At 37.7% G+C, this 27,170-nt stretch overlaps 1 protein-coding gene across 9 annotated transcripts in view; it reads left to right on the forward strand.

Moving 5' to 3' along the window:
- The window catches only part of PEX1 (peroxisomal biogenesis factor 1), a 71,809-nt gene that overhangs the window by 35,235 nt on the left and 9,404 nt on the right, over positions 1–27,170 (forward strand). For all 9 annotated transcript variants that reach the window (XR_012011054.1, XR_012011055.1, XM_072784186.1 and 6 more), the window contains 14 exons: positions 2,159–2,242; positions 2,655–2,769; positions 2,865–3,586; positions 4,995–5,114; positions 8,608–8,731; positions 8,954–9,054; positions 9,908–9,990; positions 11,164–11,296; positions 16,487–16,583; positions 17,199–17,369; positions 18,741–18,895; positions 24,525–24,714; positions 24,913–25,079; positions 26,512–26,646. Coding sequence is in view for 7 of the 9 variants with exons in the window: in XM_072784186.1 (XP_072640287.1) it covers positions 2,159–2,242; positions 2,655–2,769; positions 2,865–3,586; positions 4,995–5,114; positions 8,608–8,731; positions 8,954–9,054; positions 9,908–9,990; positions 11,164–11,296; positions 16,487–16,583; positions 17,199–17,369; positions 18,741–18,895; positions 24,525–24,714; positions 24,913–25,079; positions 26,512–26,646 (2,397 nt within the window). In the remaining 2 variants the exon portion in view is untranslated. The remainder of the gene's footprint in view (positions 1–2,158; positions 2,243–2,654; positions 2,770–2,864; positions 3,587–4,994; positions 5,115–8,607; positions 8,732–8,953; positions 9,055–9,907; positions 9,991–11,163; positions 11,297–16,486; positions 16,584–17,198; positions 17,370–18,740; positions 18,896–24,524; positions 24,715–24,912; positions 25,080–26,511; positions 26,647–27,170) is intronic.

The raw sequence follows: 27,170 nt of genomic DNA on the forward strand, positions 1-27,170 counted from the left end.
TATCAGAGACACATTTCCATGTATCACAAACAATACGGATTGAACATCTCTACATATACATGGAATGAAATAATACAAATTGAATTGCAGAGTCTAGGGGACTCTGCATTTAAAATTTTGATAGATGCGTTCTATTACCAGTTTCCCACAACAGTATGCAAAAAGTGCCTCATCTTTTTAACTGTTTTGAACACAGACTAATTTTATTCATGCATGTTTTTGATAATGAGTATAGGCCACTAATGAGACATCCGTACGCCTAGTATTAGTCCTTTGCTTACCCTAAATCTCTGGTAGAATCTTTATTATTTATTTATTTATTATTTTTTTGAAGATTTTATTTATTCCTGAGAGACACAGAGAGAGAGAGGCAGAGACACAGGCAGAGGGAGAAGCAGGTTCCCCGTAGGGAGCCCGACGTGGGACTCAATCCCGGGACTCTGGGATCATGCCCTGAGCCGCAGGCAGATGCTCAACCACTGAGCCACCCAGGGATCCCTCTCTGGTAGAATCTTAAAACTTCAGTCCCACAGCGACCCTGGACATCACTAACTTTTGTGCCTTGCTGTCCAAACCTGGGGACACACAACATTTCGCCCAGGATTGCATAGCTAGTTAAAGCTCTGTTGTCTCTGTTTCCTCATGGGAAACACCCTCTTCCTGTTGCCGACCTTGCTGTCGTCATCAGCCTCTGAATAGTCTTGTGTGTTTTTAATGCCTGTTTGCTTCAGAGAGAACTTTTACCTGAGTGTCTGCAGATCCTCTGTACATTGTAGTAATACCACGAAGGTACTATTTCCCAAAGACCAGGAACAGAGTGGTCCAGCTCACCTGGGGCTAGAGCTGCTTGGTGGGCTGGAGCTGCTTTGTGCTCCCCACGTGGGGCACATGGGAGATGCCGAGGGGAGATTCACTGAGGGTGAGGCATTTGGGGAAATTCTGCTCCAGTCCGCAAAAGCAGAGAGGGAAGGGCTAGTTCACGGAGCATTTAATACTCAGTAGCTATGGGTTTTAATCCTCAATCCCCAGAAATGCCAAAAGAAAAGCAGAAGAAAGTAAGGTGGTAGATTCCAGCTTCTGACACACACTAGAATTTCACATACATCGACAGGCTGGAGTGAGGGCACATCTGTTTTACCTTACTTTCAGTTGTGAGTGTTTATACTCCTAAATAACTGGCTCTGATCTCTGTCTCTGCATTTTTTTTCTTTTCTAGAAGCACCATGGCTTGAGGTTTGTTATAAAACTAACAGTAGTAAAACCTCTAGAAATAGTAGAGTGTGTATATACTAGATCCAAGCCATGATTTGATGACCTTGTTTCTTCTAACATGTTTAAACTACATTTCTTTTGTTAATGGTTTTATTTATTTATTTATTTATTTATTTATTTATTTATTTATTTATTATTTAAAGGAGTCTCCACACCCAGCAGGGAGCCCCATTCAAGCCAAACTCACGACCCTGAGATCAAGACCTGAACTGACAGGATGCCTGGGTGGCTCACTGGTTGAGCATCAGGGTTTGATCCTGAGGTTCAGGATCGAGTCCTGCATTGAGCTCCCTGCAAGGAGCCTACTTCTCTCTCTACCTATGTCTGCCCCTCTCTCTGTATCTCTCATGAATAAATAAAATCTTAAAAAAATAAAAATTAAAAGACCTGAACTGAGATCAAGAGTTGGGCACTTAACTGACTGAGCCACCCAGGTACTCCTTATCTTTATTTTTTTTTTTTAAGATTTTTAATTTATTTATTCATGAGAGACACACACAGAGAGAGAGAGGCAGACTCCATGCTGGGAGCCCAACGTGGGACTCGATCCTGGGACTCCAGGATCATGCCCTGTGCTGAAGGCGGTGCTAAACCGCTGAGCCACCCAGGGATCCCCCTTATCTTTATTTTTTAAAAAACATGTTGTGCTAGGATATTTTCCCTCTTTCTATAATTAGTTGTGAGACGGTTTTTTCTAAAATATTGAGTATATCAAGGCCTAGCTAAGAATAAGTGCTTAATATTTGTCCGACGAAGATCTACACGATGCATGCAGGCACACATACTTTCTTGTTCACACTTAACTGCTTACCTAAAGAGAGAACTTATTTCCTAGGGATACAAAAAAGTATTTTAAAAGTAGTTTTATATTTTCTATTTTTTCTAGGTGTTTCTTAAGCTGTGCTCCCATGTGGTATCCTGTCAACAGGTTGAGGTGGAACCCCTCTCAGCAGATGACTGGGAGATACTGGTAAAGAAAACACAATGAGAACTAGCCCAATTTAAGGTTAAACTATTACTGTGCAGTTGTTTATGTTGAAGTATAGCTGATATACAATGTAACATTAGTTTCAGGTTGTACAATATAGTGACTCAATTGTCTCCATACCTTATGCTGTGCTCACCACAAGTGTAGCTGCCAACTGTCACCAGACAACACTCACAATACCTTTGACTACATTTCCTATGCTGTACCTTTTATCCCTGTGACTTCCTCATCCCATAACTGGGAACCAAAATATCAGTGTCTTTAGATTTCTCTTGTCTGAGCTAAATTCTATATTCTGAGTTGGTTCAAGTTATAAGAATGAATTGTGATTTCCTTACCAGACACGAAATGACAAAAGGTAAAGTGAATAGATCTTTTTGTTTGTTGGTTATAGGAGCTGCATGCCGCTTCCCTTGAACAGCATCTTCTGGATCAAATTCGAATAGTTTTTCCAAAAGCCATTTTTCCTGTTTGGGTTGATCAACAAACTTACATATTTATCCAAATTGGTAGGTGCTGTTATATTTTCCATTGTGTTTTACACCATGGCCTTGAATCCACAGCAGAGGTGAGCATGTACTAATGAACTTTGTTTTCCACCCAGTTGCACTAATGCCAACTGCTGCCTATGGAAGGCTGGAAACTGACACTAAACTCCTTATTCTGCCAAAGACCCGCCAAGCCAAGGAGAATACATTTTCCAAAGCAGATGATGCACATGGGAAATTTAATAATTTTGGAGAAGACCAAAAAGGATTGACAGTTACTGGGTCTAATGAGACAGATTCAGAGGTTACAGCTGACTCACCATCCATGCCAAGCTTATGGACTCTGATAGGAAGCATTTTTTCTTTTGGGTCTGAGAAGAAACTGGAGATGTCCTGGGGTTTAACTGAAATGAATGCATTCAAAAACATGCAGTCCAAAGTTGTTCCTCTAGACAATATTTTCAGAGTGTGCAAATCGCAGCCTCCCAGTGTGCATAATGTAACGGCGACTTCAGAGTTTCACAAACACTATGCTGTTCACATATTTCCATGGGACCAGGAATATTTTGATGTGGTGCCCAGCTTTACTGTGACCTATGGAAAGCTAATTAAGCTACTTTCTCCAAAGCAACAGCAAAGTAAAACAAAGCAAAATGTCCTGTCACCTGAAAAAGAGAAGTCAATGCCAGAACCACTAGATCAAGAACCAGGCACCTCAGGCTACAGTCAAGAAGCTAAGGCCTGTGTGCTACAAGTCATCTGGAATGGACTTGAGGAATTGAAGAATGCCATAAAATACACCAAAACTGTAGAAGCTCTTCATCTTGGGAAAGTCTGGGTTAGTATAAAATTGATTATTAGGGAGAAAGTAATTTCATTATCCTTGAAATTCTCCAAATTATGAATTAGAATAACATTTTATATACAATTTGAAAGTCAGTATATTAAGAAAGAGTATCTAAAGTCCATGCAGGGACACATTCCTGATTGCAAGGTAAAGTCCTTGTGTGGGTAAAGATTGCATGTTTTCTGGTTGAGTAAACTTGGACAGCTATAAACTTAGGAATAGGCCCAGGGTGCTCACGGTTACTTGCCTGAGTTATTTTGTTTTTTTGTTATTTTACTTGTCTGAGGTTTCATAAGAAGTACAGCTGGGATTCACAGCCGGGCGGGCCTACTCAAGTTGGTGCTTAGCGTGGGTGCCTTACGAAGCCTGGCGTCTTTAGTACCTGCAGGAGGTTTGCTTCCCAGTTCCTGAAAGCAGAGGAAGGTCTCGCTGCGGAGGGGGGAGGGGGGGCAATGCCTGGATAGAGAGAGACCGCAGTGTGAGGTGGGCCCCGGATTGGAGTGTACCCAGAAGCAGCGTAGCCTGCTGCACTGCCTCTGTAACCGTGGGCCTGGGGGGGAAACACAGCAAGTGTTCCGCTGCCCCAGCCTGGCCTCAGATACTCCTGCGCACTTTATGTGGTCACCAGTCCGTTTTATTTGAACTTAATTTGAGCCGTTGTGAAGTGAGGCTTCATGGTGATAAACGGAGGAAATTATTAGGACAGGGAGGAAAAATAGGAAAGGAAGGGGTTCTCCTTTGTAGATTCCTATTATTGATGGTTTCACCTATGAGCTCTGTGCTGGCAGCTTAGAAATTTTTAATCTCTCTGGCTTATGTCATTTTCTAACATTCTGGCCCATCAACTCATTATTTTCCGTTAGTTCTAGACTCCTTAGTTTTTGGAGATCCTGCTCCATCTTCAGAATAAAAATGTCTAACCCCGAACTCGATAGGACTTCTCTTTTCTATTAATGGTTCTGCCATTTGGTGGGAATACCATCTTTTTCCTTGAAACCATGGGGTGAAGACAGGGTGAAGAAGTACCAGGTAAAGGCATAGAGAGCATATTAAGAGAGCAAGGGGTCCACACTTCTCAGTCCATTTTAAAGATAGGCAGCCGTGGGCACTGAGGAATGGCAGTACTGGATGCGGGTGCCATCCAGTACTCACGCAGGCTCCACTTGAGAGATCAAAATCGAGGGATCGCATTCTGAAGAGGGTGTGAAAAGAAAGAAATGAAGGGAAAAAATTGAAATGTTTGTGATATGGCAGTGCCTGAATATCTGTCTGGTTACTCTGAATCCTGATAACTTCAATTAATTTACCTGAATTCGTAGAAGTTAATAACAACATGCTGTGGGATATTTTAAATCAAGTTTTGCACATATTTATATTTTTATTTATTTTTAAATTTCAGATTCCAGATGACCTGAGAAAGAGACTAAATATAGAAATGCATGCAGTAGTCAGAATAACTCCAGTGGAAATTACCCCTAAAATTCCAAGATCTCTAAAGTTACAACCTAGAGAAAACTTAGTGAGTTCAAATTTATGTTATATCATAGCTATTTTACATGTCTTGTAAAATTTCTAGTTGCTTCAGCCAAGTAATAAAGAATATTGTATTCCTTTTGGCTAGGAGGGCAAAGAAGTCTTTGTTTTATTTTATTGTGGTAAAAGCATATAACGAAATGCTGTTTTAACCATTTTTAAGTGTATAGTTCAGCGGCATTAGTTACATTCATAATGTGCAGTAACCACTGACTATTCCTAAAACTTTTCCAGCCCCCAAACAGAAACTGCTCATTAAGTAATAATGTCCCATACCCTTCTTTCCCAGCTCCTGGTAACCTGTAATCTATATTCTGTCTCTGAATTTGTTTATTCTAGATATTTCATATAAGTGGAATCCTGTAATATTTTGTCCTGTGCATCTGGTATATTTCATTTGTTTTTATAGGCTCATCTAAGTGGTAAAATGTATTCATTCCTATTTGTGGCTAAATAATATTCCATTGTATGCATATACCATGTTTTGTTTGTCCGTTCATCTGTTCATGGACCTTTAAGGTTGTTTCCACCTTTTTCGCTATTGTGAATAATGTTCTTATGGACATTAGTATAAGTATCTGTCGAATCCCTGCTTTCAGTTCTTTTGCGTATATACCTAGGAGTTGAGTTGCCTTTTTTTTTTTTTTTTTTTAAGAGAAAGGAGGGGATTTGGGGGTGGAGGAGAGGGAGAGAGAATCTTAAGCAGGTTCCATGCCTAGCATGGAGCTTGAGGCAGTCTCATGACCCTGAGGTCATGACCTGAGCCCACATCAAAAGTTGGACGCTAGAGCCACTTAGGCATCCTGAGTTGCTGGATCTTAAGGTAATTCTATTTAACTTTTTCAGAAACCAAAAAGTCTTTAGTAAGCAACACACAAATTATGTATATTGTGCCAATGCAAATATGGATAATTAGGCTTTTTTTTTTTTTTTAACTTTACTTATTTATGATAGTCACAGAGAGAGAGAGAGAGGCAGAGACACAGGCAGAGGGAGAAGCAGGCTCCATGCACCAGGAGCCCGACGTGGGACTCGATCCCGGGTCTCCAGGATCGCGCCCTGGGCCAAAGGCAGGCGCTAAACCGCTGCGCCACCCAGGGATCCCTAGGCTTTTTTTTTTTAATTAAATAAGCTCTATGCCCAACATGGGGCTTGAATTCATGACCCCAAGATCAAGAGTTTCATGCTCCACTGTCTGAGCCAGCCAGGCACTCCGATAATTTGGTTTTTAAAAGATAGATATTTTTTTCTACATCTATGTAATTTAAAAAAATTCCCCTATATTGTTTCATACTGCAGCCTGAAAATGCCAGACTGCTCATTAACAGGGTATTGTCACCTGTGCCAGTTTAGTTTACCAGTTCTCTGAGAACTACCACACAGGAAATTATTGTGTTAGAGGTTTTAAAAGTTTCAAACATGATTTTATCCTTCTCTGATAATTCAGATGGTATTTTTGAATCTTTCAGATCATAATGGTTATAATATCATGGAAGAACCATTTTAACAGAACTTTCTAGCTAATGAGACCCCCAGATAAGATAGCTTATATTATGTACTAGAGAAGAGGAAAACAAATAAATGCCATTTCCATAACAGTATGTAACTGAACGTTTAACACATGGCAGAATGGTGCACAGTGATTTCTACTTTCAACTTTTGAGTTAATCTTGGTATTTTTCAAAAATTAGGTCTCATGAAAAAAATAGGTCTCATGTACAAAAACATGTGGCCCCTAGTCGTTAGATTTTTTTTGTCTCAGTAATAGGATATTACTACAGAATTGCCTTTTTTTTTTTTTTAAGATTTTTATTTATTTATTCATGAGAGACACAGAGAAAGAGGCAGAGACATAGGTGGAGAGAGAAGCAGGTTCCCATGAGGAGCCTAATGCGGGTCTCGATCCCAGGACCCTGGGATCACAACCCGAGCTAAAGGCAGATGCTCAACCACTGAGCCACCCAGGTGCCCCCAAGTTGCATATTTTAATGGAAGCTTCAAGACATTGGCAGGTTTCCCTGGGCTGATTATATGTCTTAGGACATAAGAATGTTTGATTCTTCACATTTTGATTTTTTTTTTTTTTAAGTAAACTCTACCTTGCACATGGGGCTCAACTCAGGACCCAGAGACCAAGAGTAACTTGCTCTCCTGACTGAGCGAGCCAGGCACCCTTCCTTTAGGTCTTTAATCCCATTGCCCAGTAATACCCAAAGAAGTAACAGACTGTTTGCCATCTTTAAGAATGTAAGAGCAATGCCTGTACTTAGTTTAGCCTGCTTTTTCTAGTGATCAGGTTCTAAACTGAACTAAATCAACAGAACTAAGCTTGACTCTGGATGAAGAGAGAACAGAAATGGACCAGTTGAGAAATGGTGGAATGAAGAGGTTTTTACTTTCCTAGGCAGATAATATCTTCCCTACATGAATTTTTGGTTAATCCCGTTTTTAGCTTCAAGTGGGTTTTAAAAACTTAATTCTGATTTTAAAAACTTTAAAAATTAATAGTGTTTTTCTTAGAATCTCTTCATACCTTTGGAACAGTTTATTAACATTGTACTTAGTATCTCAGCACTGTGGCCTGCTTAACAGAAAAGAAAATGAACTTATAAAGAATTTATTTTTCTCATGTACAGAGAAGTTTGGAGGCACTCATAGGTGGTTAATCAAGGATCTAGGCTCCTTTGGTCTAGCTGCCATCATTAGCCTGTAACTTTCTTCCTCTGAGATGCAAAGCATGTGCTGTACTAATAGGCATCACATATGCATTCTTGGCAGCAGAAGGCACAAAGCAAAAGCCTTCTTGCAAGGTTTCTCTACCTTTTAATTAGGAAGAGAAGCCCTTCCCAACGATTGCTGATTGCAGGCACACATACATGCATATTCATATTCTCATTCTCTCTCTCTCCCTCTCCCTGCTCCTCCCCCTCTCCCCTTCTCTCTCCCCCTCTCCCTCCCTCTCCCAGGCTGGGAATTGAGCTTTTTTTTCCCCACCTCTAATGCAGGGAGGCAAGGGAGAATGGATTGGAATGGTTACCCAGTGAGCCAAATTATTGTATGTGTATCACTGGTCATGAGATAAGGAGGGTTTAAAACTTCACCACTTCTGATAAATGTTTATTTGTTATAAAAACTGAGGTTCAGAGAGTTTTATTAATTTGCCCACAGTCACACAGATAATAAATGGTCGTGCTAGGCTGGTTGCATCTTGAACTACTAGCATATGTAATCACTTGTGCCAAACTGGTGCAGATTGGGTATACTGTGATTTACGTAATTGACTAGTTTCCTACTAATGACACCATCTTACAGTTCTCACATGAGGTGAGCAAGGCTCAGAGTTTAAGAGGCTAGTTTAAGGTCCATCAGCTGTATCCAGGTTTATATATTATTAGCAAGATAAGATATTAAGCTAAGGATGTTAACATGCAGTTAGGTAGTAGGATAATTCATTATTGTTCTTCCCTTTTCTCTGGCAGCCTAAAGATGTAAGTGAAGAAGAAGTAAAAACTGCGTTCTCTTCATGGCTACAGCAGTGTACTACTACCACACTTCCTTTGATAATATCAGAGGAAGAACATATTAAGCTGAGAATGAAAGATGGTGGGTAAATTTTGTCTTGATATTTTTCCTATTGAAGAAGTCATAAAATTTTTCATTGTTTTTCCAACTGTAATATGTGTGAACAGGAAACATAATGATAAGTAAACAGTAGATTTTACTATAGAAGAATGCCTTTATTTAAACTTAAATAAATTTAAATCTTAAATTATTTCATCTCGGTTTCAGTGCTAACTCTACATTTATTACTTTTCTTTTTGATAGGGTTAAAGGAGTTTTCTCTAAATGTAGTTCATTCTTGGGAAAAAGACAAAGAAAACATTTTTTTGTTGAGTACCAATCTGCTGCGGAAGACCACAATACAAGTAATCACATACTATTGAATATTTAATGAGATAATATTTGTCACATTGAATTGATAATAAAGTATGAGCTTACCTGTAAGACTTTGTACCTTAAAAGTGTATTAGAAACATGATTGATAAGAGTAAGGAATAACTTGATTTAAAATATTTTATTATATAGTCTCTTTAACTTCTCTAAACAAATTGATCTACCCTAAACTTAAAATCAATGCACAATTAAGTTTCAAGAATAGAATTGATTGTGTTAATTGGCAAGTGGATCATGATTTCAAATTATTTTAGTATTAGAACAATAACCCATATTATTTTGGCAGTTCTTTTTTTTTTTTTTTTTGGCAGTTCTTGAATTCTCAACTCTTCACAAATATCAGATCATTTTTCTTCTAGAAGGATTTTATAACTCTTCTTAGAATATTATGTTTTAGTTAGGATATTCCCTCTTCTTGTTATAGAATTGAAGATACTCTAGTCGTTTTAGAATTTGAATGGTTGGGAACTAGACATTTGGCCTCTCTACTTTTGAGATAAAATTGAAGGAATGCCATTCAGAGGAGATGGAAATGTAAGAATCATGAAGCGTAAATAGGACACAAATCAAAATTGCAAATAAAGGTGTATCTGTAAACTGTATGGAAAAGATGACATTCTTTACTCTTTGTTGATTATAAATATTTATGTTCCTTGGTTGAGTAAATTACTGTTGTCAAGGCTATTTTAAGTAATGATCTTGCATGTACAATGTGTTTTTTCTCTCTGTGTAACAGAATCTATAATTCAGTTTCCTGGGACCTGAGAAAAACAGGCCAAAGATGTAACTTTGAAATGTAAAACTGATTTTTCCTTGCTACTGTAGGTCCTTCTAGATCCTATGGTAAAAGAAGAAAACAGTGAGGAAATTGACTTTATTCTTCCTTTTTTAAAGCTGAACTGCTTGGGGTAAGAAGTTACAGCCAAACAAGTATGTTTACAGTCATGTTTGACATGATCTCTGACAGGATTTTTATGTGTAAACATTAAAGTAGGTGTTAATGCCATTGACTAATCTTAATCATTAGTAGATATTGTTTCAAAGATTGTTTTTATTTTCACACCCCACTTAGTAATTTGCCTTGTCTTCTTAGATAACTACATAAAAGTCTGAAGCTTATTAGAAATTTTGCTTTGAGATTTGATTTATGAGAAGGAAGAACTGGATAGGACTTGGATGATATGTGCTTGAATAAAACAGTAATTCTTAGAGTTAATACATTTATTTTATTTTATTTTTTAAATACATTTATTTTAAAAGTTAAATCCAAAAACACTTGAGTGTTTAAAAATATTTCAAATTAAGTTATTCCTTCAACTATCTTATTAATGTACTAATTGGGATTATTTGTGTTTTCCGCAACTTTAAAACCAAACAAATCTGAAAAGAACCTTCTTTTAATTTATCTCTTACGCAATATGAGAATCACATATAAACATTACATCTTAGAATTCTTCACCAAAGCTTTTAGTAGTTGTAGTATAGTGATTGGATTTCCTGTAATCATATAATCTATCAATGTTCTAGTAAAGAGATTAAACCATAAAGTAACAGTGTTTAAATACAGCATACTATTCATGTTGAAAGTAAAATCTCTTCAGACTCCGATTTTAGGAATTTATATTTATTATCAGAAATAAAGTGCTAGAGTCAGGAAGTAGGTTGATGTTAGTGCTGTATAATCTACAAATTGAAACTGGATTTCAAAGGTTAAAGTTTTAAGAGGAAATAAGTCTTCAATTATTCTAATACTTCAGACATACTCATTTGTGATTATGTTGATTAACAAACCAAAATTCATCTTGAGAGGAATGTTTGTGTGTTAAGACAAATTTCTTAAGATGTCCTGTTAACACAAAACTTCTAGTTACGGAACAGGTTTGAAATTAGTAAAACTAATTTTAAAAGCTGTAACTCAGATTTGGCATTAATTCAGTATACTTTGAAGTAAGGGAAAATTTCCACATTTTACTCTTTTTAAAAATCATTAACTAGCCTGGGAAGGAAAGTTTCAGAATTTTTTACAACTGGATTTTATCCTGCTTCGTGTTTTATCTTGCAACCATGTATATATTTTGCAGAGGAGTGAATTCCTTAGGTGTATCCTCCCTGGAACACATCACCCATAGCCTCCTGGGACGCCCTTTGTCTCGACAGCTGATGTCCCTAGTGGCAGGACTTAGAAATGGAGCCCTTTTATTCACAGGAGGAAAGGTATGTGGTTAAAATGAGCCCATTTCACTAATCACTTTTATTTTTCTCTCTTTGGGTTTTGATCATCTGTCATATAGGGTTGTTCATACAAGGTATAGGAAGGCTTTATTTGCTTTGGAAATTTAGAAAGTGGCGATGAATAAGGTGACATGCTCCCTGCCTTTTTTTTCTGTACCAATTGATAACAATTGTATGATTTTTGTGTTTTAGGGTATTGATAGGGTTAATTGATTTTTCAAATGTTGAACCAGCCTTGCATATCTGTAATAAATTCCACTTGGTTGTGGTGTATTATTCTTTGTATACATTACTGAGTTTGTTTGCTAATACTCTTTTTTTTTTTAAGTCTTGGGGTTTTTTAAGGATTATTTGAGGGAGAGAAATATGAATGGGAGACATGGCAGAAGGAGAGAAGGAGACTTCCCACATAGTGGGGAGCCCAACATGGGGATCAGTGTCACAACACTGAGATCATGACCTGAGCCAAAACCAAGAGTCGGACGCTTAACCCACTGAGCCACTCATACGCCCCAGTTTTTAAAATTAATTAATTCATTCATCCATTTATTCATTTATGTAATCTGTACAACCAACATGGTGTTTGAAATCACAATCCCGAGATCAAGAGTTCCAGGCTTTTCTGACTGAGCCAGACACGCAGTCCATTGTTTGCTAATATTCATTCACTCATTCAGTTTGCTAATATTCTTTTGAAGATTTTTACATCTAAATTCATGAGCGAAATTAGCCTGTAGTTTTCTGATTTTGTATTGTCTTTGTCTAGTTTTGCTATCAGGGTAATTCTGGCCTCATAAAATGAGTTGAGAAGTATTCCTTCCTGTTCTGTTTTCTGGAAGAGATTATCTAAAATTGATGTTCATTCTTCCTTTAATGTTTGGTAAAATCTCCAGTGAAACTATCTGGGCATGGAGATTTCTTCACCTTCAACTTTTTAATTATAAAGTTAAATTTCCTTAATTATGTATTTCATCTTGGCAGATATTTAGTAGTTTGTAATTTCAAGGAATCAGTTTACCTCTCCTAAGTTGTCAAATTTATGAGCCTAAAGTTGTTGATACTATTCTTTTTTTTTTTTTTTTAATTTTTATTTATTTATGATAGTCACAGAGAGAGAGAGAGAGGCAGAGACATAGGCAGAGGGAGAAGCAGGCTCTATGCACTGAGAGCCCGACGTGGGATTCGATCCCGGGTCTCCAAGATCGCGCCCTGGGCCAAAGGCAGGCGCCAAACCGCTGCGCCACCCAGGGATCCCTACTATTCTTTTTATTATCCCTGGAATGGCTGTGGAATCTGTTGTGTCATTTCCTGATCTTGGTGATTTGTGTCTTCTCTCTTTTTAATCTTCATCAGTTTTGCTGGAGTTTTCCTGCCCTCTTAAAGGGCTTACGGTTTTATTCTCTGCCAATGCAGTATTGTTTTCAGGGGTACTGTGTGGTCTTTATGAGTCCTTGTTCTTGTATTCATTTCAAAATCTTTAAGGCTTTTCCAATTCCATTCACTTTCAACTCTAGAAAATAACTCTTTTTTCCAATAATGAGCCCAGTTGTTTTCTTCTGTCTGATTCTTACTTAAAATATGGCAACTACTCCAATAATCTAAGCTTCCCCATAGGAAACTAGAAAAAGAAGAGCAAATGAAATCCAATGTAACCCGAAGGAAAGAAGTAATAAGAATTAGAGCAGAAATCAGTGAAATGAGAAAATAAGTGAAATCAAAAGCTGCTGCTTTGAAAAGATCAATAAAATTGATAAGCCTCTAGCCAGTCTAAGAAAAAAAAAAAAAAAAGACACAAATTAGTAATATCAGAAATCAAAGAGAGGACATCACTATAGATCCCATAAACATTAAAAGGATAATAAGGTAGTAATAGTCATAGACAACTCTATGTTCACAAATTTGATAACCATCTTAGATGAATGGACCAATTCCTTGAAAGACACAAGTTCTCAAAACTCACACAAGAAGAAATAGATGATATAAAAAGATCTTTATCTAGTAAAGAAATTGAATCAATAATTAATAGCCTCATAAAACAAAGCACTAGGCCCAGATAGGTTCATTGGTGTATTCTATCAAATATATAAGAAAGAAATTACACCAGTTTTCTACAACCTGTTTCAGAAGATAGATGCAAAATGAATGCTTCCTAATCATCCTGTGAGGCCAGCATCACCCTAATCCAAAACCAGACAAAGGCATTATGAGACAAGAATACTACAGACCAACCTCTCATGAACATAGATGCAGAAATCTTCAGAATATTAGCAAATCAAATCAACCAGTGTATATAAAGAATTATATACAGTGATCAAGTGGCATTTATCACAGGCATGGAAGGCTGGTGAAATATACAATTAATATACATTGTATGTAGTTTCTAGATTTGCTATGTCAGATTTCAAACTGTATCATCATGGTAGAGTATTTTTTTTGGAAAAAGCAGTATTGACTCAGAAACCAGACTTCTCATCTCACCTACGGGTGGCCTGGTTAATAGGAAGAACAAGCAGAGAAGACCTGGATTTGAGTCCCACCTCTGTCATGTACTTACTGGCCATGACCTCAGGCAGGTTTTTGGTGTCTTACCTACCTCCATAGGAGTAACCTCACTTAAGGAAAATAATATATGTGAAAGCACTTTGTCAACTGAAAAGTGCTATTATGCAAATGTGAATTACTTTATGTGAGGAAAAGGCCCTCAAGTAGGCAAAATGACTATGACAGGGGATCTCTATCTCAGCGCCTTAATTTCTTTATTCTTTGGAGTGCATGGACTTCAGGGTTTTTTAAATTTTTTTTTTCTAAAGATTTTTATTTTTAAGTAATCTCTACATCCAACATGGGGCTTGAAGTCATGACCCTGAGATCAAGAGTTGCATGCTCCATTGACGGAGGCAGCCAGGGACGCCTGGAGCCCATTGACTTTAAATGTAAATGACACTCTGTAAGCTATAATGATGGTAGTATTTGTTAAGTACCTGCCAAATTTCAGACTTTGTATAACAACCTTGGCTATTTTTCCAGCCCATGGTGCTGAAAAAAAATATTGGAACTGGTGTAGGGCTCTTAAAGCTAGACAAAGCAACAACAGTAAGAAATAATAGTACACTGAGGGAGAAAACTTAAAGTAAAAGAACTATAGGTCCCCTGGGTGGCTCAGTCGGCTAAATGTCTGCATTCAACTCAGGTCATGATCCTGGGGTCCTGGGATCGAGTCCCGTCAGCTCCCTGATCAGCAGGGAGTCTGCTTCTCTTTCTACTCCTCTCCTGGTCATGCTTCTCTCTTACACACTCTCTCTATTGCAAATAATTTTTAAAATATCGTTAAAAATTAAAACTAAAAACCTACCTATGTTCAACCTCTCTAGGGGACATTATAACAGGTTCAGCAGAATTTTATTTTATTTTTTATTTTTTTAATCATGAGAGAGGCAGAGACACAGGCAGAGGGAGAAGCAGGCTCCATGCAGAGAGCCCGACGTGGGACTCGATCCCAGGTCTCCAGGATCATGCCCTGGGCCGAAGGCAGGCACTCAACCGCTGAGCCACCCAGGCATCCCAAGTTCAGCAGAATTTTAAATGTGTACCTTTTGATATGGTAATTCCACTCCTAGAAATTTATTATGAAGGTATAATCTGACAAATAAGTAAACAAGTATATGGATATTTATATGGTAATTCCGCTCCTAGAAATTTATTATGAAGGTATAATCTGACAAATAAGTAAACAAGTATATGGATATTTATTTTAGTTTTACTTATAATAGTTAAAATCGGAAACAGCACTAATACACATCTGGATGGGTTATTGAACCTGTTAGAGTCTAGTACATCCCACAGCAGCAGCATGCTGGGCAGTTGATGCGGCTCCATATTTGTTGATAAAAGAGGACAGTGATTTGTCATGAACTCACATAAATAATTACATCTTCATAAGTTTACATAAAATGTGCCTCGAGTGTCTGGAAGGATGATACATCGAAACAATTGACTGTGGTTATTATCATGACAAAATGTTTTACCTTTCTCTGCTAAGTATTTATTTTGTATTTTCTGCATATTACTTTATAAACCAAGGAAAAAATAAAGCTTTACTAGAAAAAAAAATGCACATTGGATCAAACCCTATAGTCTGGAGCCACTTAATATAAAAATAAGCAGTTCTATCCACCTTAAGGGCCGCTGAGGGCTACATGGTTCACTAATTGGTGGTCACAGTAACACTGTAAATGACCAAGAAACTGAATTAAAATTACAGCTAATTTAAGATAATAGGGAAGTGAGTAGTAAATGTTTTCCATTAAAAATAATTGAAATTAAATAGGAGTAGGTTTCACTTCTCTAGAAAATTTATTTAATGTTCACATTATTCCCTTCTAGTAAGTAACGGAACATTGCCTGTTTTAAGGGTAAAAGATTTAAGTATTAATGATTTTTTTAACAAATTGTAAAAATAAATGAGATGTTTATTTTCTATCTATGCCCTATAACAAACATCAGATACATCTAGCTTCTAACAGCTTAAAAGAAAAGCCATTTTAGTAACACCTGCATTTCTCACATAGCAGCTAGACTGGTATGTACATTTTTTACTTTCTCAAAGCAATTTATTATTTTTAGCATCAGTGCCAACTGAGATTGGAATTGGAGTGGGAAATGCCCCTTTTTGGGGGGCTAATATTCCTGAGATTGGGTTGTCTGTTAACCTTGCCAGTGTTTCTATACTATTAGAATCCTTCTATTCAGGCTAGGAAGCTGGAGCCTCCTGGTTTCTTTGCAGAATATTATGAGTTTTGGTTTTTTAAATTTTATTTTTTAATTTATTTTTGTTTCATTTTGTTTTTATAGACTTGAATACGTATTTAGTAACTAATTCCTTCCCACTTATCCCGCAGTGCTCTTAAAACTTACTGAGTCCAGATTTTCACTCCTTCCTATTACTTTACTTTATACCAAATGTTACTCACCATAAATGATCCTAGAGCTCCAGGGATGTGAGGTGGTTTTTTGTTGTTGTTTTCTTTTACCCCTGGCTTTATTGAGATATAACTGACATAGGACACTGTGGGGTGTATACTTGATTGGTGAGGCTGAGTCTTGGTGATTGCCATAGTAACAGAAGCTATTTCTTTGATTGGATATGTTGCTTATGAAGCAATTGTTTTTTAGGGCAGTGGAAAATCAACTTTAGCCAAGGCAATCTGTAAAGAAGCATCTGACACATTGGATGCCCATGTGGAGGTGGTTGGCTGTAAAGCTTTACGAGGTATTAATATGATAATACTCTACATAACCCCCCCCCCTTTTTTTTGCTTAAAGACAGAAATGTTATTTAATGCTGTTAATCTAACATACCTAATCTTTCTTTAATTTTTCTGTTATTGAAATTATAAATCTTTGGCTTTCTAATATTTTTAGCAAAACTTTTTAAACTCTCCATACTTGATGGAGGCCTCCTCCTTTTTTTTTCCTAGCCAAAACTCTGTACACTCTATTCCTGGAAATGCCAACTTAGACCATTCTGAGAAAGTTCATATCTAAGGTATATTCTATGGGTACAAAGGATCCTTGCACTGCTGCAGAATCTTGGGGGTCAGGGGGATAGGGAGAGGGTGGCCATGGACAGCGAAGAGAAGTATAATTTACCATATACACTTTGGTACTTTTTAGGTCTTTAATGCTTATATTATCCTCTATTTGGTTAAAAAATGGTAACCAAGGGTAGTGATTAATAAATTTTAGTGATTGGTATATTAACAGAATAGGACTCAAAGTTTCATAGTTAAATCAATATTGAGCTTTTCTAATGCTCTCAAAAGGCAGCCTGAACTTACCAACCTTGAATTAACATTAAAACCCATTTTATTTCTTGCATATTAAGGAAAAAGGCTTGAAAACATACAGAAAACTGTGGAGCTGGCTTTCTCCGAGGCAACATGGAGGCAGCCTTCTGTGATTCTGCTGGATGACCTCGACCTCATTGTGGGTGTGCCTGCTGCTCCAGAGCATGAGCATGGCCCTGAGGCTGTGCAAAGCCAGCGGCTTGCACATGGTAATGGTGACACGTCCACCTGAGGCTGTGGACCTTTTTTTCTTCAGTTAGATGACCATTTTAGTCTTCATGATAAATCTACCTTCTTCAGAAAATGCTGTTACGTGTTGCTTTTGAGGCTTCCGTGTTAGTAAAATTGGTAGATAGGAGCAGTGTGAAAATTCTGCAACATCGTGATTTGTCTTTTGGAGTCTTTTCCTTCTCATATGCTTATTAGAAATTGCTTCATTGTGCAGATTTACTCTGGCTTTGTTCATTTGACAAATATTTGTCTAATGCTTATGCACAGCCTGTATCCTCAAAGTCTAGGACCGGAAAGAAAAGTAGACAGTTTTAGGACAATACTGAGAGTAATAATGGTAGCAACCATGTGCTGAGTGCCTTTCCTGGGCTAGGGTATGTTTTTGTACTCTATGTGCAAATATTGTGTTTTTATGGATGAATAAATGGAAATTCAAAGATTAAGTAATTTGACCAAGGTGGCACAACTAGGAGGTGGTGGGATATGTTTTGCCAGAAGTGTACACAGGGCACCATAGGAGCACACCCTCAGGGACCTGTGAGGGGCAGGTAAGGAGTAACAGAGAAGGCTTTTGGTGGGAAGTTGATGACTGAAATTCACTGAATTTTGATGGAGGAGTAGAAGTTAGCATGAAGCGGCTTCATGTTAATGAAGAAGCAAAGAAAGTGTGATCCCCAGGCAAAGGCACAGAGCTAGGAGAAATGGTGGTATGTTAGTGAATACCCCACAACTGGAGTTTAGAATTCACAGAGAGAGCTGGGGTAGAGTGCTGGAGGATATGACAGCAGGTAGCTGCCTGCAGCTTCTCGAGAGCTGGAACAGATAGGAAATGCAACTGCCGTGCCTTGCATTATTAGAAACTCATGTTTGTCTCACAGTTTGAATCCTGTAGGATCTGCAAAATTGTGTAGTGTTTAAAGGAATGCTGCAAATTTCTAGGTCGGGACTCAGATATACATTATTAATGCCCGTTTCAGTTCTGACCTAACAACCAAACCTGGCAAGACCTAGGGTGGAAGGAGATTGTTCAGGAATTCATAGGAATAGGAACTGTGTTTTGCCTAATCAGAGCACGATACGGAATTTTATCACCCTCCTGTGTTTATTTCAGAGACTCCTGTTTGTCCTAACCCTAACCACTGAGGCATTGTTTTGAGTGTATAGACTTAGTTGACAGTACTTGGTTAGAGTGGGGCTGATATTAGGTCCTCAATCAATCAGTGGCAGTGAGTGGGACTTTGTACTCCACCTAAAAGCTCAACTTTAGGTTATCATTGTTTTTAATGACTATATAATTTTTAAATATGTTTCTAGTCACTAAGCTTTTATGCTGTATTGCTTAATTCTAGCTTTGAGTGATATGATGAAAGAGTTTATTTCCATGGGAAGTTTGGTTGCAGTGATTGCCACAAGCCAGTCTCAACATTCTCTGCATCCTTGGCTTGTCTCCGCTCAAGGAATTCACATATTTCAGTGTGTCCAACATATTCAACCGCCTAATCAGGTAATACTACTTGTGAAGATTGTTGAGATGTGTCCCTCTGTATATAAACAATTTTTCAATTTTATTTTATTTATGTATTTAATAAATTACATTTATTTATAGTAGGTGTGGAGCCACTGCAGGGCTTGAACTCATGACCCTGAGATCAAGACCTGAGCTGAGATCAAGAGTTGGACACCCAACTGACTGAGCCACCCAGGCTCCCCTCGTTTTTAAATTTTATTAATGATTTATGGCCTTAAAATTATACTTACAAATATTTAAAAGGTGACATTTGGTGCATTTTGTGCTTAGATGCACAGTTTCCCTTTATAACAATCTGAAATGTTACTATGCTCTTTGCAAGGGTTTTTGGAAAACATTTCTTTTTTAATTACTAAAATTTTGTTATTCCATCCAAAAGGAAAAAAAAAACCAAAAACAAATTCTAAACTGCTTCATTTCCCATTGGTGAAATCTGTAAATACATCATGGACATTAGGATTTTTTTCAGTTTATTGCGGTGTGATTGACAAAGTTGTGTATATTTAAAGTGTACAATATAATTTATATATACATTGTGAAGTATTTACCACAATCAAGTTAATTGAGCACATCCATTACATAGTTAGCTTTTTTAAACATTTCTTTTTAATAAGAAAGAGCATTTAGTGAGAAATGCAAATAGATTTATGAATATATGTATTTTTTCATCATAAGTGTACCTGTCACGTATTTCACTCATCCCCCCCCACCTTCCCTCTTGTAACCCTCAGTTTTTTCTCTGTAGTTAAGAGTGTTTCTTGGTTTGTCTCTTTTTTTCCCTTTGTTCATTTGTTTTGTTTCTTAAATTCCACGTATGAATGAAATCATATGATATTTGCCTTTCTCTGATGTATTTTGCTTAGCATTATACTCTCTACCTCTATCCATATTGTTGCAAATGGCAAAATTTCATTCTTTCTTATGGCTGAGTTATGTTTCTGTGTGTGTGTGTGTGTGTGTGTGTGTGTGTGTGTGTATACACCACATCTTTATCCATTCATCTGTTGATGGGCACTTCGGCTGCTTCCATAATTCAACTATTATAAATAATGCTGCCATAAACATAGGGGTGCATGTATCCCTTTGAACTAGTGTTTTTGTTTTTGAGGGGTAAATACCCAGTAGTGTGATCACTGGATCATAGGGTAGTTCTACTTTTAGTTTTTTGAAGAACTTCCAAAAAATGGTAGTTTTCCACAGTGGTTGCACCAAGTTTCATTCCCACCAACAGTGCAAGAGGGTTCCTTTTCTTCACATCCTTGTCAATACTTTTTCTCAGGTGTGAGGCGAGACCTCATTGCAGTTTTGATTTGCATTTCCTTGATGAGTGATGTTGGGCATCTTTTCATGTGTCTGTTTGCCACATGTATGTCTTAGAAATGTGTGTTCATGTCTTCTGCCCATTTAAAAAAATATTTTAATTATTTGACAGCGAGAAGAGCACAAGCAGGGGGAGCAGCAGAGGGAGGGAGAGAAGCAGACTCCCCACTGAGCAGGGAGTCCAATGTGGGGCTTGATCCCAGAACCCTGGGATCATGACCTGAGCTGAAAGCAGATGCTTAATGGACTGGGCCATGTAGGCGCCCCTTCTGCCCATTTTTTTTTTAAGATTTTATTTATTTATTCATAGAGACAGAGACACAGGCAGAGGGAGAAGCAGGCATCATACAGAGAGCCTGACATAGTACTTGATCCAGGGTCTCCAGGATCACACCCTGGGCTGCAGGCAGCGCTAAACTGGTGTGCCACCAGGGCTGCCCTCTGCCTATTTTTTAATTGAATTATTTGTTTTTGGGGTATTGAGTTCTATCCTTTATATATTTTGGATACTAACTCTTTATCAGATGTGTTATTTGCAAATATCTTCTCCCATTCAGTAGGTTGCCTTTTAATTTTGTTGATTGTTTCCTTCACTGTGCAGAAGCTTTTTATTTTGATGTAGTCTCAAAAGTTTATTTTTGCTTTTATTTCCCTTGTCTAGGGAGATACACGTAGAAGCATATTGCATAGAACGACATCAGCAAAATTACTACCTTTGCTCTAAGGATTTTTTTTCTTTAAGGATTTTTATGGTTTTAGGTATCACATTTAGGTTTTCAGTCCATTTTGAGTTTATTTTTGCATATGATGAAAGAAAGTGGTCCAGTTTAATTCTTTTGCATGTGGGTGTGCAGTTTTCCCAACATCAGTTGTTGAAGGAGACTGTCTTTTTTCCATTGGATATTCATTCCTCCTTTGTCAAAGATTAATTGGCCATATAATTGTGGGTTTATTTATGGGTTTTCTGTTCTATTCCATTGATCTGTGTGTCTATTTTTATGCCAGACCATACTGTTTTAGTTACTACCACTTAGTAATATTGCTTGAAATCTGGAATTGTGATGCCTCCAGCTTTGCTTTTCTTTTTCAACATTGCTTTGGCCATGTAGGGTCTTTTGTGGTTCCATATAAATTTTAGAATCATTCTAGTTCTGTGAAAAATGCTGATATTTTGATAGGGATTGTGTTAAATGTGTAGATTGCTTTGGGTAGTATAGACATTTTAACAATATTTGTAATTCCAACCCATGAGGATGGAATGTCTTTCCATTTCTTTGCGTTGTCTTGAATTTTTTAATCAATATTTTATAGTTTTCAGTCTTTTACCTCTTTGGTTAGGTTTATTCATAGATATTTTATTGGTTTTGGTGCAATTGTGAATGGGATCATTTTCTTAATTTCACTTTCTGTTGCTTTATTATTACTGTATACAAATGCAAATTTCTATATGTTAGTTTTGTATACTGTGACTTTATTGAATTCATTCATCAGTTCTAGTAAATTTTGATGGCGTCTTTAGGGTTTTCTTTATAGTATCATTGTCATCTGCACATAGTGAAAGTTTTACTTCTTTACCAATTTGGATGTTGTTGGATATTGTCTGATTGCTGGGCTGGAACTTCTAGTACTATGTTGAATTAAAGTGGTGAGGGTGAACATCCATATCTTGTTCCTGGCCTTAGGGGAAAAGCTCTCAGTCTTTCACTATTGAGTGTGATGTTCACCATGGGTTTTTCAAATACTGATATAAGGCCTTTATTATGTTGAAGTATGTTCCCTCTTAGAAGTACTTTGCAGAAAGTTTTTATCATGAATGGATGCTGTACTTTGTCAAATGCTTTTTCTGAATCTGTTGAAATGCTCATATGGTCTTTATCCTTTTTTATCCAAATAGATGTTTTTTTAAAATTTGACTATTTGTTTCTTTACCAGCACCAGTATTCTTTACCCATTACGATTTTATTTTTTTTTATTTTTTTATTTTTTAAAAACTGCCATTTTTATTTTTTATTTATTTATTTTTTTTATTTTTTATTTATTTATGATAGTCACAGAGAGAGAGAGAGAGGCAGAGACACAGGCAGAGGGAGAAGCAGGCTCCATGCACCGGGAGCCTGATGTGGGATTCGATCCCGGGTCTCCAGGATCGCGCCCTGGGCCAAAGGCAGGCGCCAAACCGCTGCGCCACCCAGGGATCCCTCCATTACGATTTTAGTACACAATTCTAATGTGTGGGGTTTTCCTTCACACTGCCAAGCAATTCTCAAGACACCAGATGGGTGTGCTAGAATTCAACTTAATTCTGCTGTCTACTCAGCATCAGATTCCACAGGTTAAGAGCTCAATCCTATAGACTGCTTTCTACGTCAATTGCCAGTTGCAAGTCCAGCTTGTTATCTGTGCTTCTGATCCACTAGCTGTAAATCAGAGTTTCCACAACCCCCTGCTTAGCTTTGACTGATTTGTTAGAGTAGCTCACAGAACTAAGGAAGCTAGTTTACTCAGTAGATTACTAGTTTATTACAGAGGATATTGAAGGATACAAATCAACAGCCAGATGAAGAGATACATAGGTGAGGTTCTGTTCTTAAAAAGCAGCCTCTGTGCTTGTGAAGTTTACAGCCCAGCACGATGGCACACAGAAGCTTTCTGGTTCACCAACCTGGAGGCTCTTTGAATCCTCTCCTTTTAGGTGTTTGTGGAGGTTTCATTATATAGGCATGATAGATTAAATCTTTGGCCTTTTGCAATTGATTGAACCTTCAGCCCCTTTCTCCTTCCCAGAAGTCAAAGTGTGGGACTGCAGGTTTCAACCCTTTCTTCATGGGTGGTTTCCTGGCAGCCAGCCCCCATCCTTTTCTTTTTTTATTTTTTTTTTATTTATTTATGATAGTCACACAGAGAGAGAGAGAGAGAGGGGCAGAGACTCAGGCAGAGGGAGAAGCAGGCTCCATGCACTGGGAGCCCGATGTGGGATTCGATCCCGGGTCTCCAGGATCGCGCCCTGGGCCAAAGGCAGGCGCCAAACCGCTGCGCCACCCAGGGATCCCTGCCAGCCCCTATCCTTAGGTACTTTCTGTTAGTCACCTCATTAACATAAACTCTACTGTGTTGGAAAGGGTGTGAATACCAAGACACCTTTATCACTCTTATAACTTAAGAAATTCTAATGGTTTTAGGAGATCTGGGCCAGAAACAGGGATGAAAACCATATATATATATATATTTATTAATCATAAATTACAATATCGCAAGCACAGATAGCCTATTGCCCCCTATGGGGATTCATGTTCATGAAGGTTTTAGAGGCAGTGAGCTCAAAGAAGTATGTTCCAGGATAGGCAACACATTTTAATATCTTTTTTAAAATTCTTTTTTTTTTTTAATCTTGTTTATTTATTTTGAGAGAGAGAAAGAGCACGCACAAGCTGGGGGAATGGCAGAAAGACCGGGAGAGAGAATTTCAAGCCGACTCCATGCTGAGCACAGAGCCTGACGTGGGGCTATATCTCACAACTGTTAGATCATAACCTGAGCCAAAATCAAGAGTGCAACACTTAACTAACTGAGCACCCAGGCTCCCCTTTAAAATTCTTACCCTAAATATTCAGACCCTGTGCAAATTAATTGTTATTGAAGAATGAAAGTATTAAACCTGGTTGTAAGTATAACAGAATGGTAGTGGTATTGGTCATTGAATATCCATCTATCTATTTATTTTTCAAGTAGGTTCCATGCTGAGTCCAGCACAGGTCTTGAACTCATGACCCTGAGATCAAGACCTGAGCAGAAATCAAGAGTTGAATGTCCAACTGACTGAGCCACCCAGGTGCCCTCAATTATCTTTTTAGAAATAAGTTTTATAAGAGCAACAACAAAAACCACTCTTAAAGGAACCAGATGTTACTAAAAAGGCTTTTACTGGACAGAGCAATCAGTTATCAAAGTGATTTTTTTTTACAGCTTTTTTGAGGCATGATCAAAGACCACAGAGTTGGTATTTATACAATTTGATCAGTTTTAACATGTATATATTATATACTGTATATACCATTTAATATATATATATACCATGAAACCATTATGACAAGTAAGGTAGCAAACATTTCCATCACTCCTCAGTTTCCTGGTGCTCCTTTGCAATCTTTCCCACCCCCACTCCAGCCTGCCGACAACCACCAGTACTTTCTGTCACTGTAGATTATATCGACCTGATTTTTCTGGAAATATATGTACTAATAAAGTTTACATTTGAGTAAAATTAGAAATTGAATTTTTTTTTTAGGAGCAAAGATGTGAAATTCTGCATAATGTAATAAAAAATAAACTGGACTGTGATATAAATAGGTTCACTAACCTTGACCTCAAACGTATAGCTAAAGAAACTGAAGGGTTTGTGGCTAGAGATTTTACAGTGCTCGTGGATCGAGCCATTCATTCTCATCTCTCTCATCAGAGGATAACCACCAGGGAAGGTATGTGTTCTTATTAAATTTAAAGTTTGAAATCTTTTCATTGCAGAGAAAGTTAATGTAGTAAGACTTAAAATGTTCTATTTTAGTATTCAGATTAGCAAGTGAGGAGAAAATCATCTCTAGCTTAGATGATAGAATATTTTGAAGATGCATATATAGATAAGACTACCAAAAGAAGTTGTGTTTATTTTTAAACAGAATTAGTTTTAACAACGTTGGACTTCCAAAAGGCTCTCCAAGGATTTATTCCTGCCTCTCTGCGAAATGTCAACTTGCATAAACCAAGGGACCTGGGCTGGGATAAGATTGGTGGATTACATGAAGTTCGGCAGATACTCTGGGATACTATCCAGTTACCAGCCAAGGTACTTAAAAAAAAAAAAAAAAAAAAAAAAATCAAGCACCTGCTTCCAGAAGAACCACTGAAATAGCTTTGTGTGTTGGCTTGCCTAATCTCAGTTTGATTCAAATATCTACTGAATTACCAAATAAATACCAGCACTATTTTTGGTATTCTAACAGATTTTTTAAAAGTATTTAATAGATTCCTTACCTGTACATAACTTAGAAAGTTGGGGTGATATTTACAGTATGTCTGTTTTGATGTGGATTGTATAATTCTTGTGTTTTGCTGGAATCATTCAGATTGTACTAAAGCAGAATGAACTGACTGCTGGGATTTGAACAGAAATGGGTAGTAATAAGCTGGAGGAGTCATCGAGGTCCACAGAACTGAGGGATTAGGTCAGATTCCAGACTCTGGGTCCCAATCCTAGAAAGACGGAGTTAGCAGGCAGCATAGACCAGGCAGGTGGCAGGATACAGGGGGCAGCAGTAGATTGTTCAGAAGATCAGAAGGTGCAATCTAGGTGGTGTAGTGCATTTGAACCACAAATCTGAGAGGTAAGGATTATTGCATGAGATGAACTACCCATGCAAAGAGCTGAGATATGGGTGAATAAGGACCTCAGTTACATGTGACTAAATGGCAAGTCCTAGAAACCGTGGCCAGTGGGCCTGGGACTGCAGGTTAAAGCCTGTCTGAGAGAATGTAGGGATTGGAAGCACTTGCCAGCAGGATCATGACTCCAAATGCTGGGTTTGGGCATTGGAATCCAGATGCACCGAGGCTCTCTGCAGAATGGCTGACTTTGGGGCCTCTCCAGATTAGAATGGAGAGAGAGAGATGGGGTTAGAATTTTGTCAGCAGGGGGAACTGAGTAGGCATACCTTACAGAAGAGACCAGGATATTGCTGACATTAGCCTGATGTTTGGCTCACTGGTTCACAAAGTCCTCTTGCTCTCCAGTAATTAGAAGCAGTCAGTTGCTTGCTCAGCACAGAGGCTCTGGGGAGAGCTTGCTGTTATCATTATACATGCTTCTCTATTATTTTTCTTTTTTTGAGTATATTTGAATATACATAGCTATCCTATGTTGCCCTGTGAAGCATTCAAGGGGAAGGCAGTATACTTATTAAAAGATTGGTTTTTATTTTCTTAATGTATTTTTATATTATTTTTTAAAACAGGAAAAAATAAAAAATAATAAAACAGGAAAACAGAAGTTCAGAGGCAGTTAATAGACACTTTATGAAGAATGTATTGTATGGTTCATTTGGTAAAAAGTCAACCATAGTTTCTTTGAACTCATTTATTGAGTGGGAATTTTATTTTCTGTCATTACTCTGTTAGTAAAGGTGGCAGTTCTACCGTCTGAATTCTTCTTTCTGTACCGTGACTTTGCTGCATAGTCATTTTTTTAGATTCGAGCTCTTTGTCATACTTGTATTTTTCAGTACCCAGAACTGTTTGCAAACTTGCCCATACGACAGAGAATGGGGGTACTGTTGTATGGTCCTCCTGGAACAGGGAAGACCTTACTAGCTGGAGTAATTGCCCGAGAGAGTGGAATGAATTTCATTAGTGTCAAGGTATGTCTTGCATTTATCTTTTTTCTCTTTTTTTATGGAGGTAAATTTACATCATAAAGTGTATACAAATCAGTGACACATAATGCATTCACAATGCTATGTAGCCACTACTTCTCTCTTATTTCAAAACTTTTTCGGGGCACCTGGGTGGCTCAGGGGTTGGGCATCTGCCTTTGGCTCAGGTCATGATCCTGGGGTCTGGGGATCAAGTCCTGCATCGGGCTCCCCACAGGGAGTCTGCCTCTCCCTCTGCCTGTCTCTGTATCTCTCATGAATAAATAAAATCTTAAAAAACAAAACAAAACATAAAACGTTTTCATCTTATTTCCTGTCCCCCTAGCCCCTGACAGCCACTAATGTGCTTTCTGTCTCGGGATTTTCCTGTTCTGGACATTTCACATAAAAGGAATCATGTAGTGTGTCATGTCTCTGTGACTGGCTGCTTTTACTTAATACGTTTTCAGAGTTTGTCCAGATAGTAGTAAGTGTCACTACTTAAGTTCTTTTTATTTTTTGTATTTTTT

This window comes from Canis lupus, chromosome 18 (assembly GCF_048164855.1).
Source record: "Canis lupus baileyi chromosome 18, mCanLup2.hap1, whole genome shotgun sequence".
In the NCBI taxonomy this organism is placed as follows: Eukaryota; Metazoa; Chordata; class Mammalia; order Carnivora; family Canidae; genus Canis; species Canis lupus.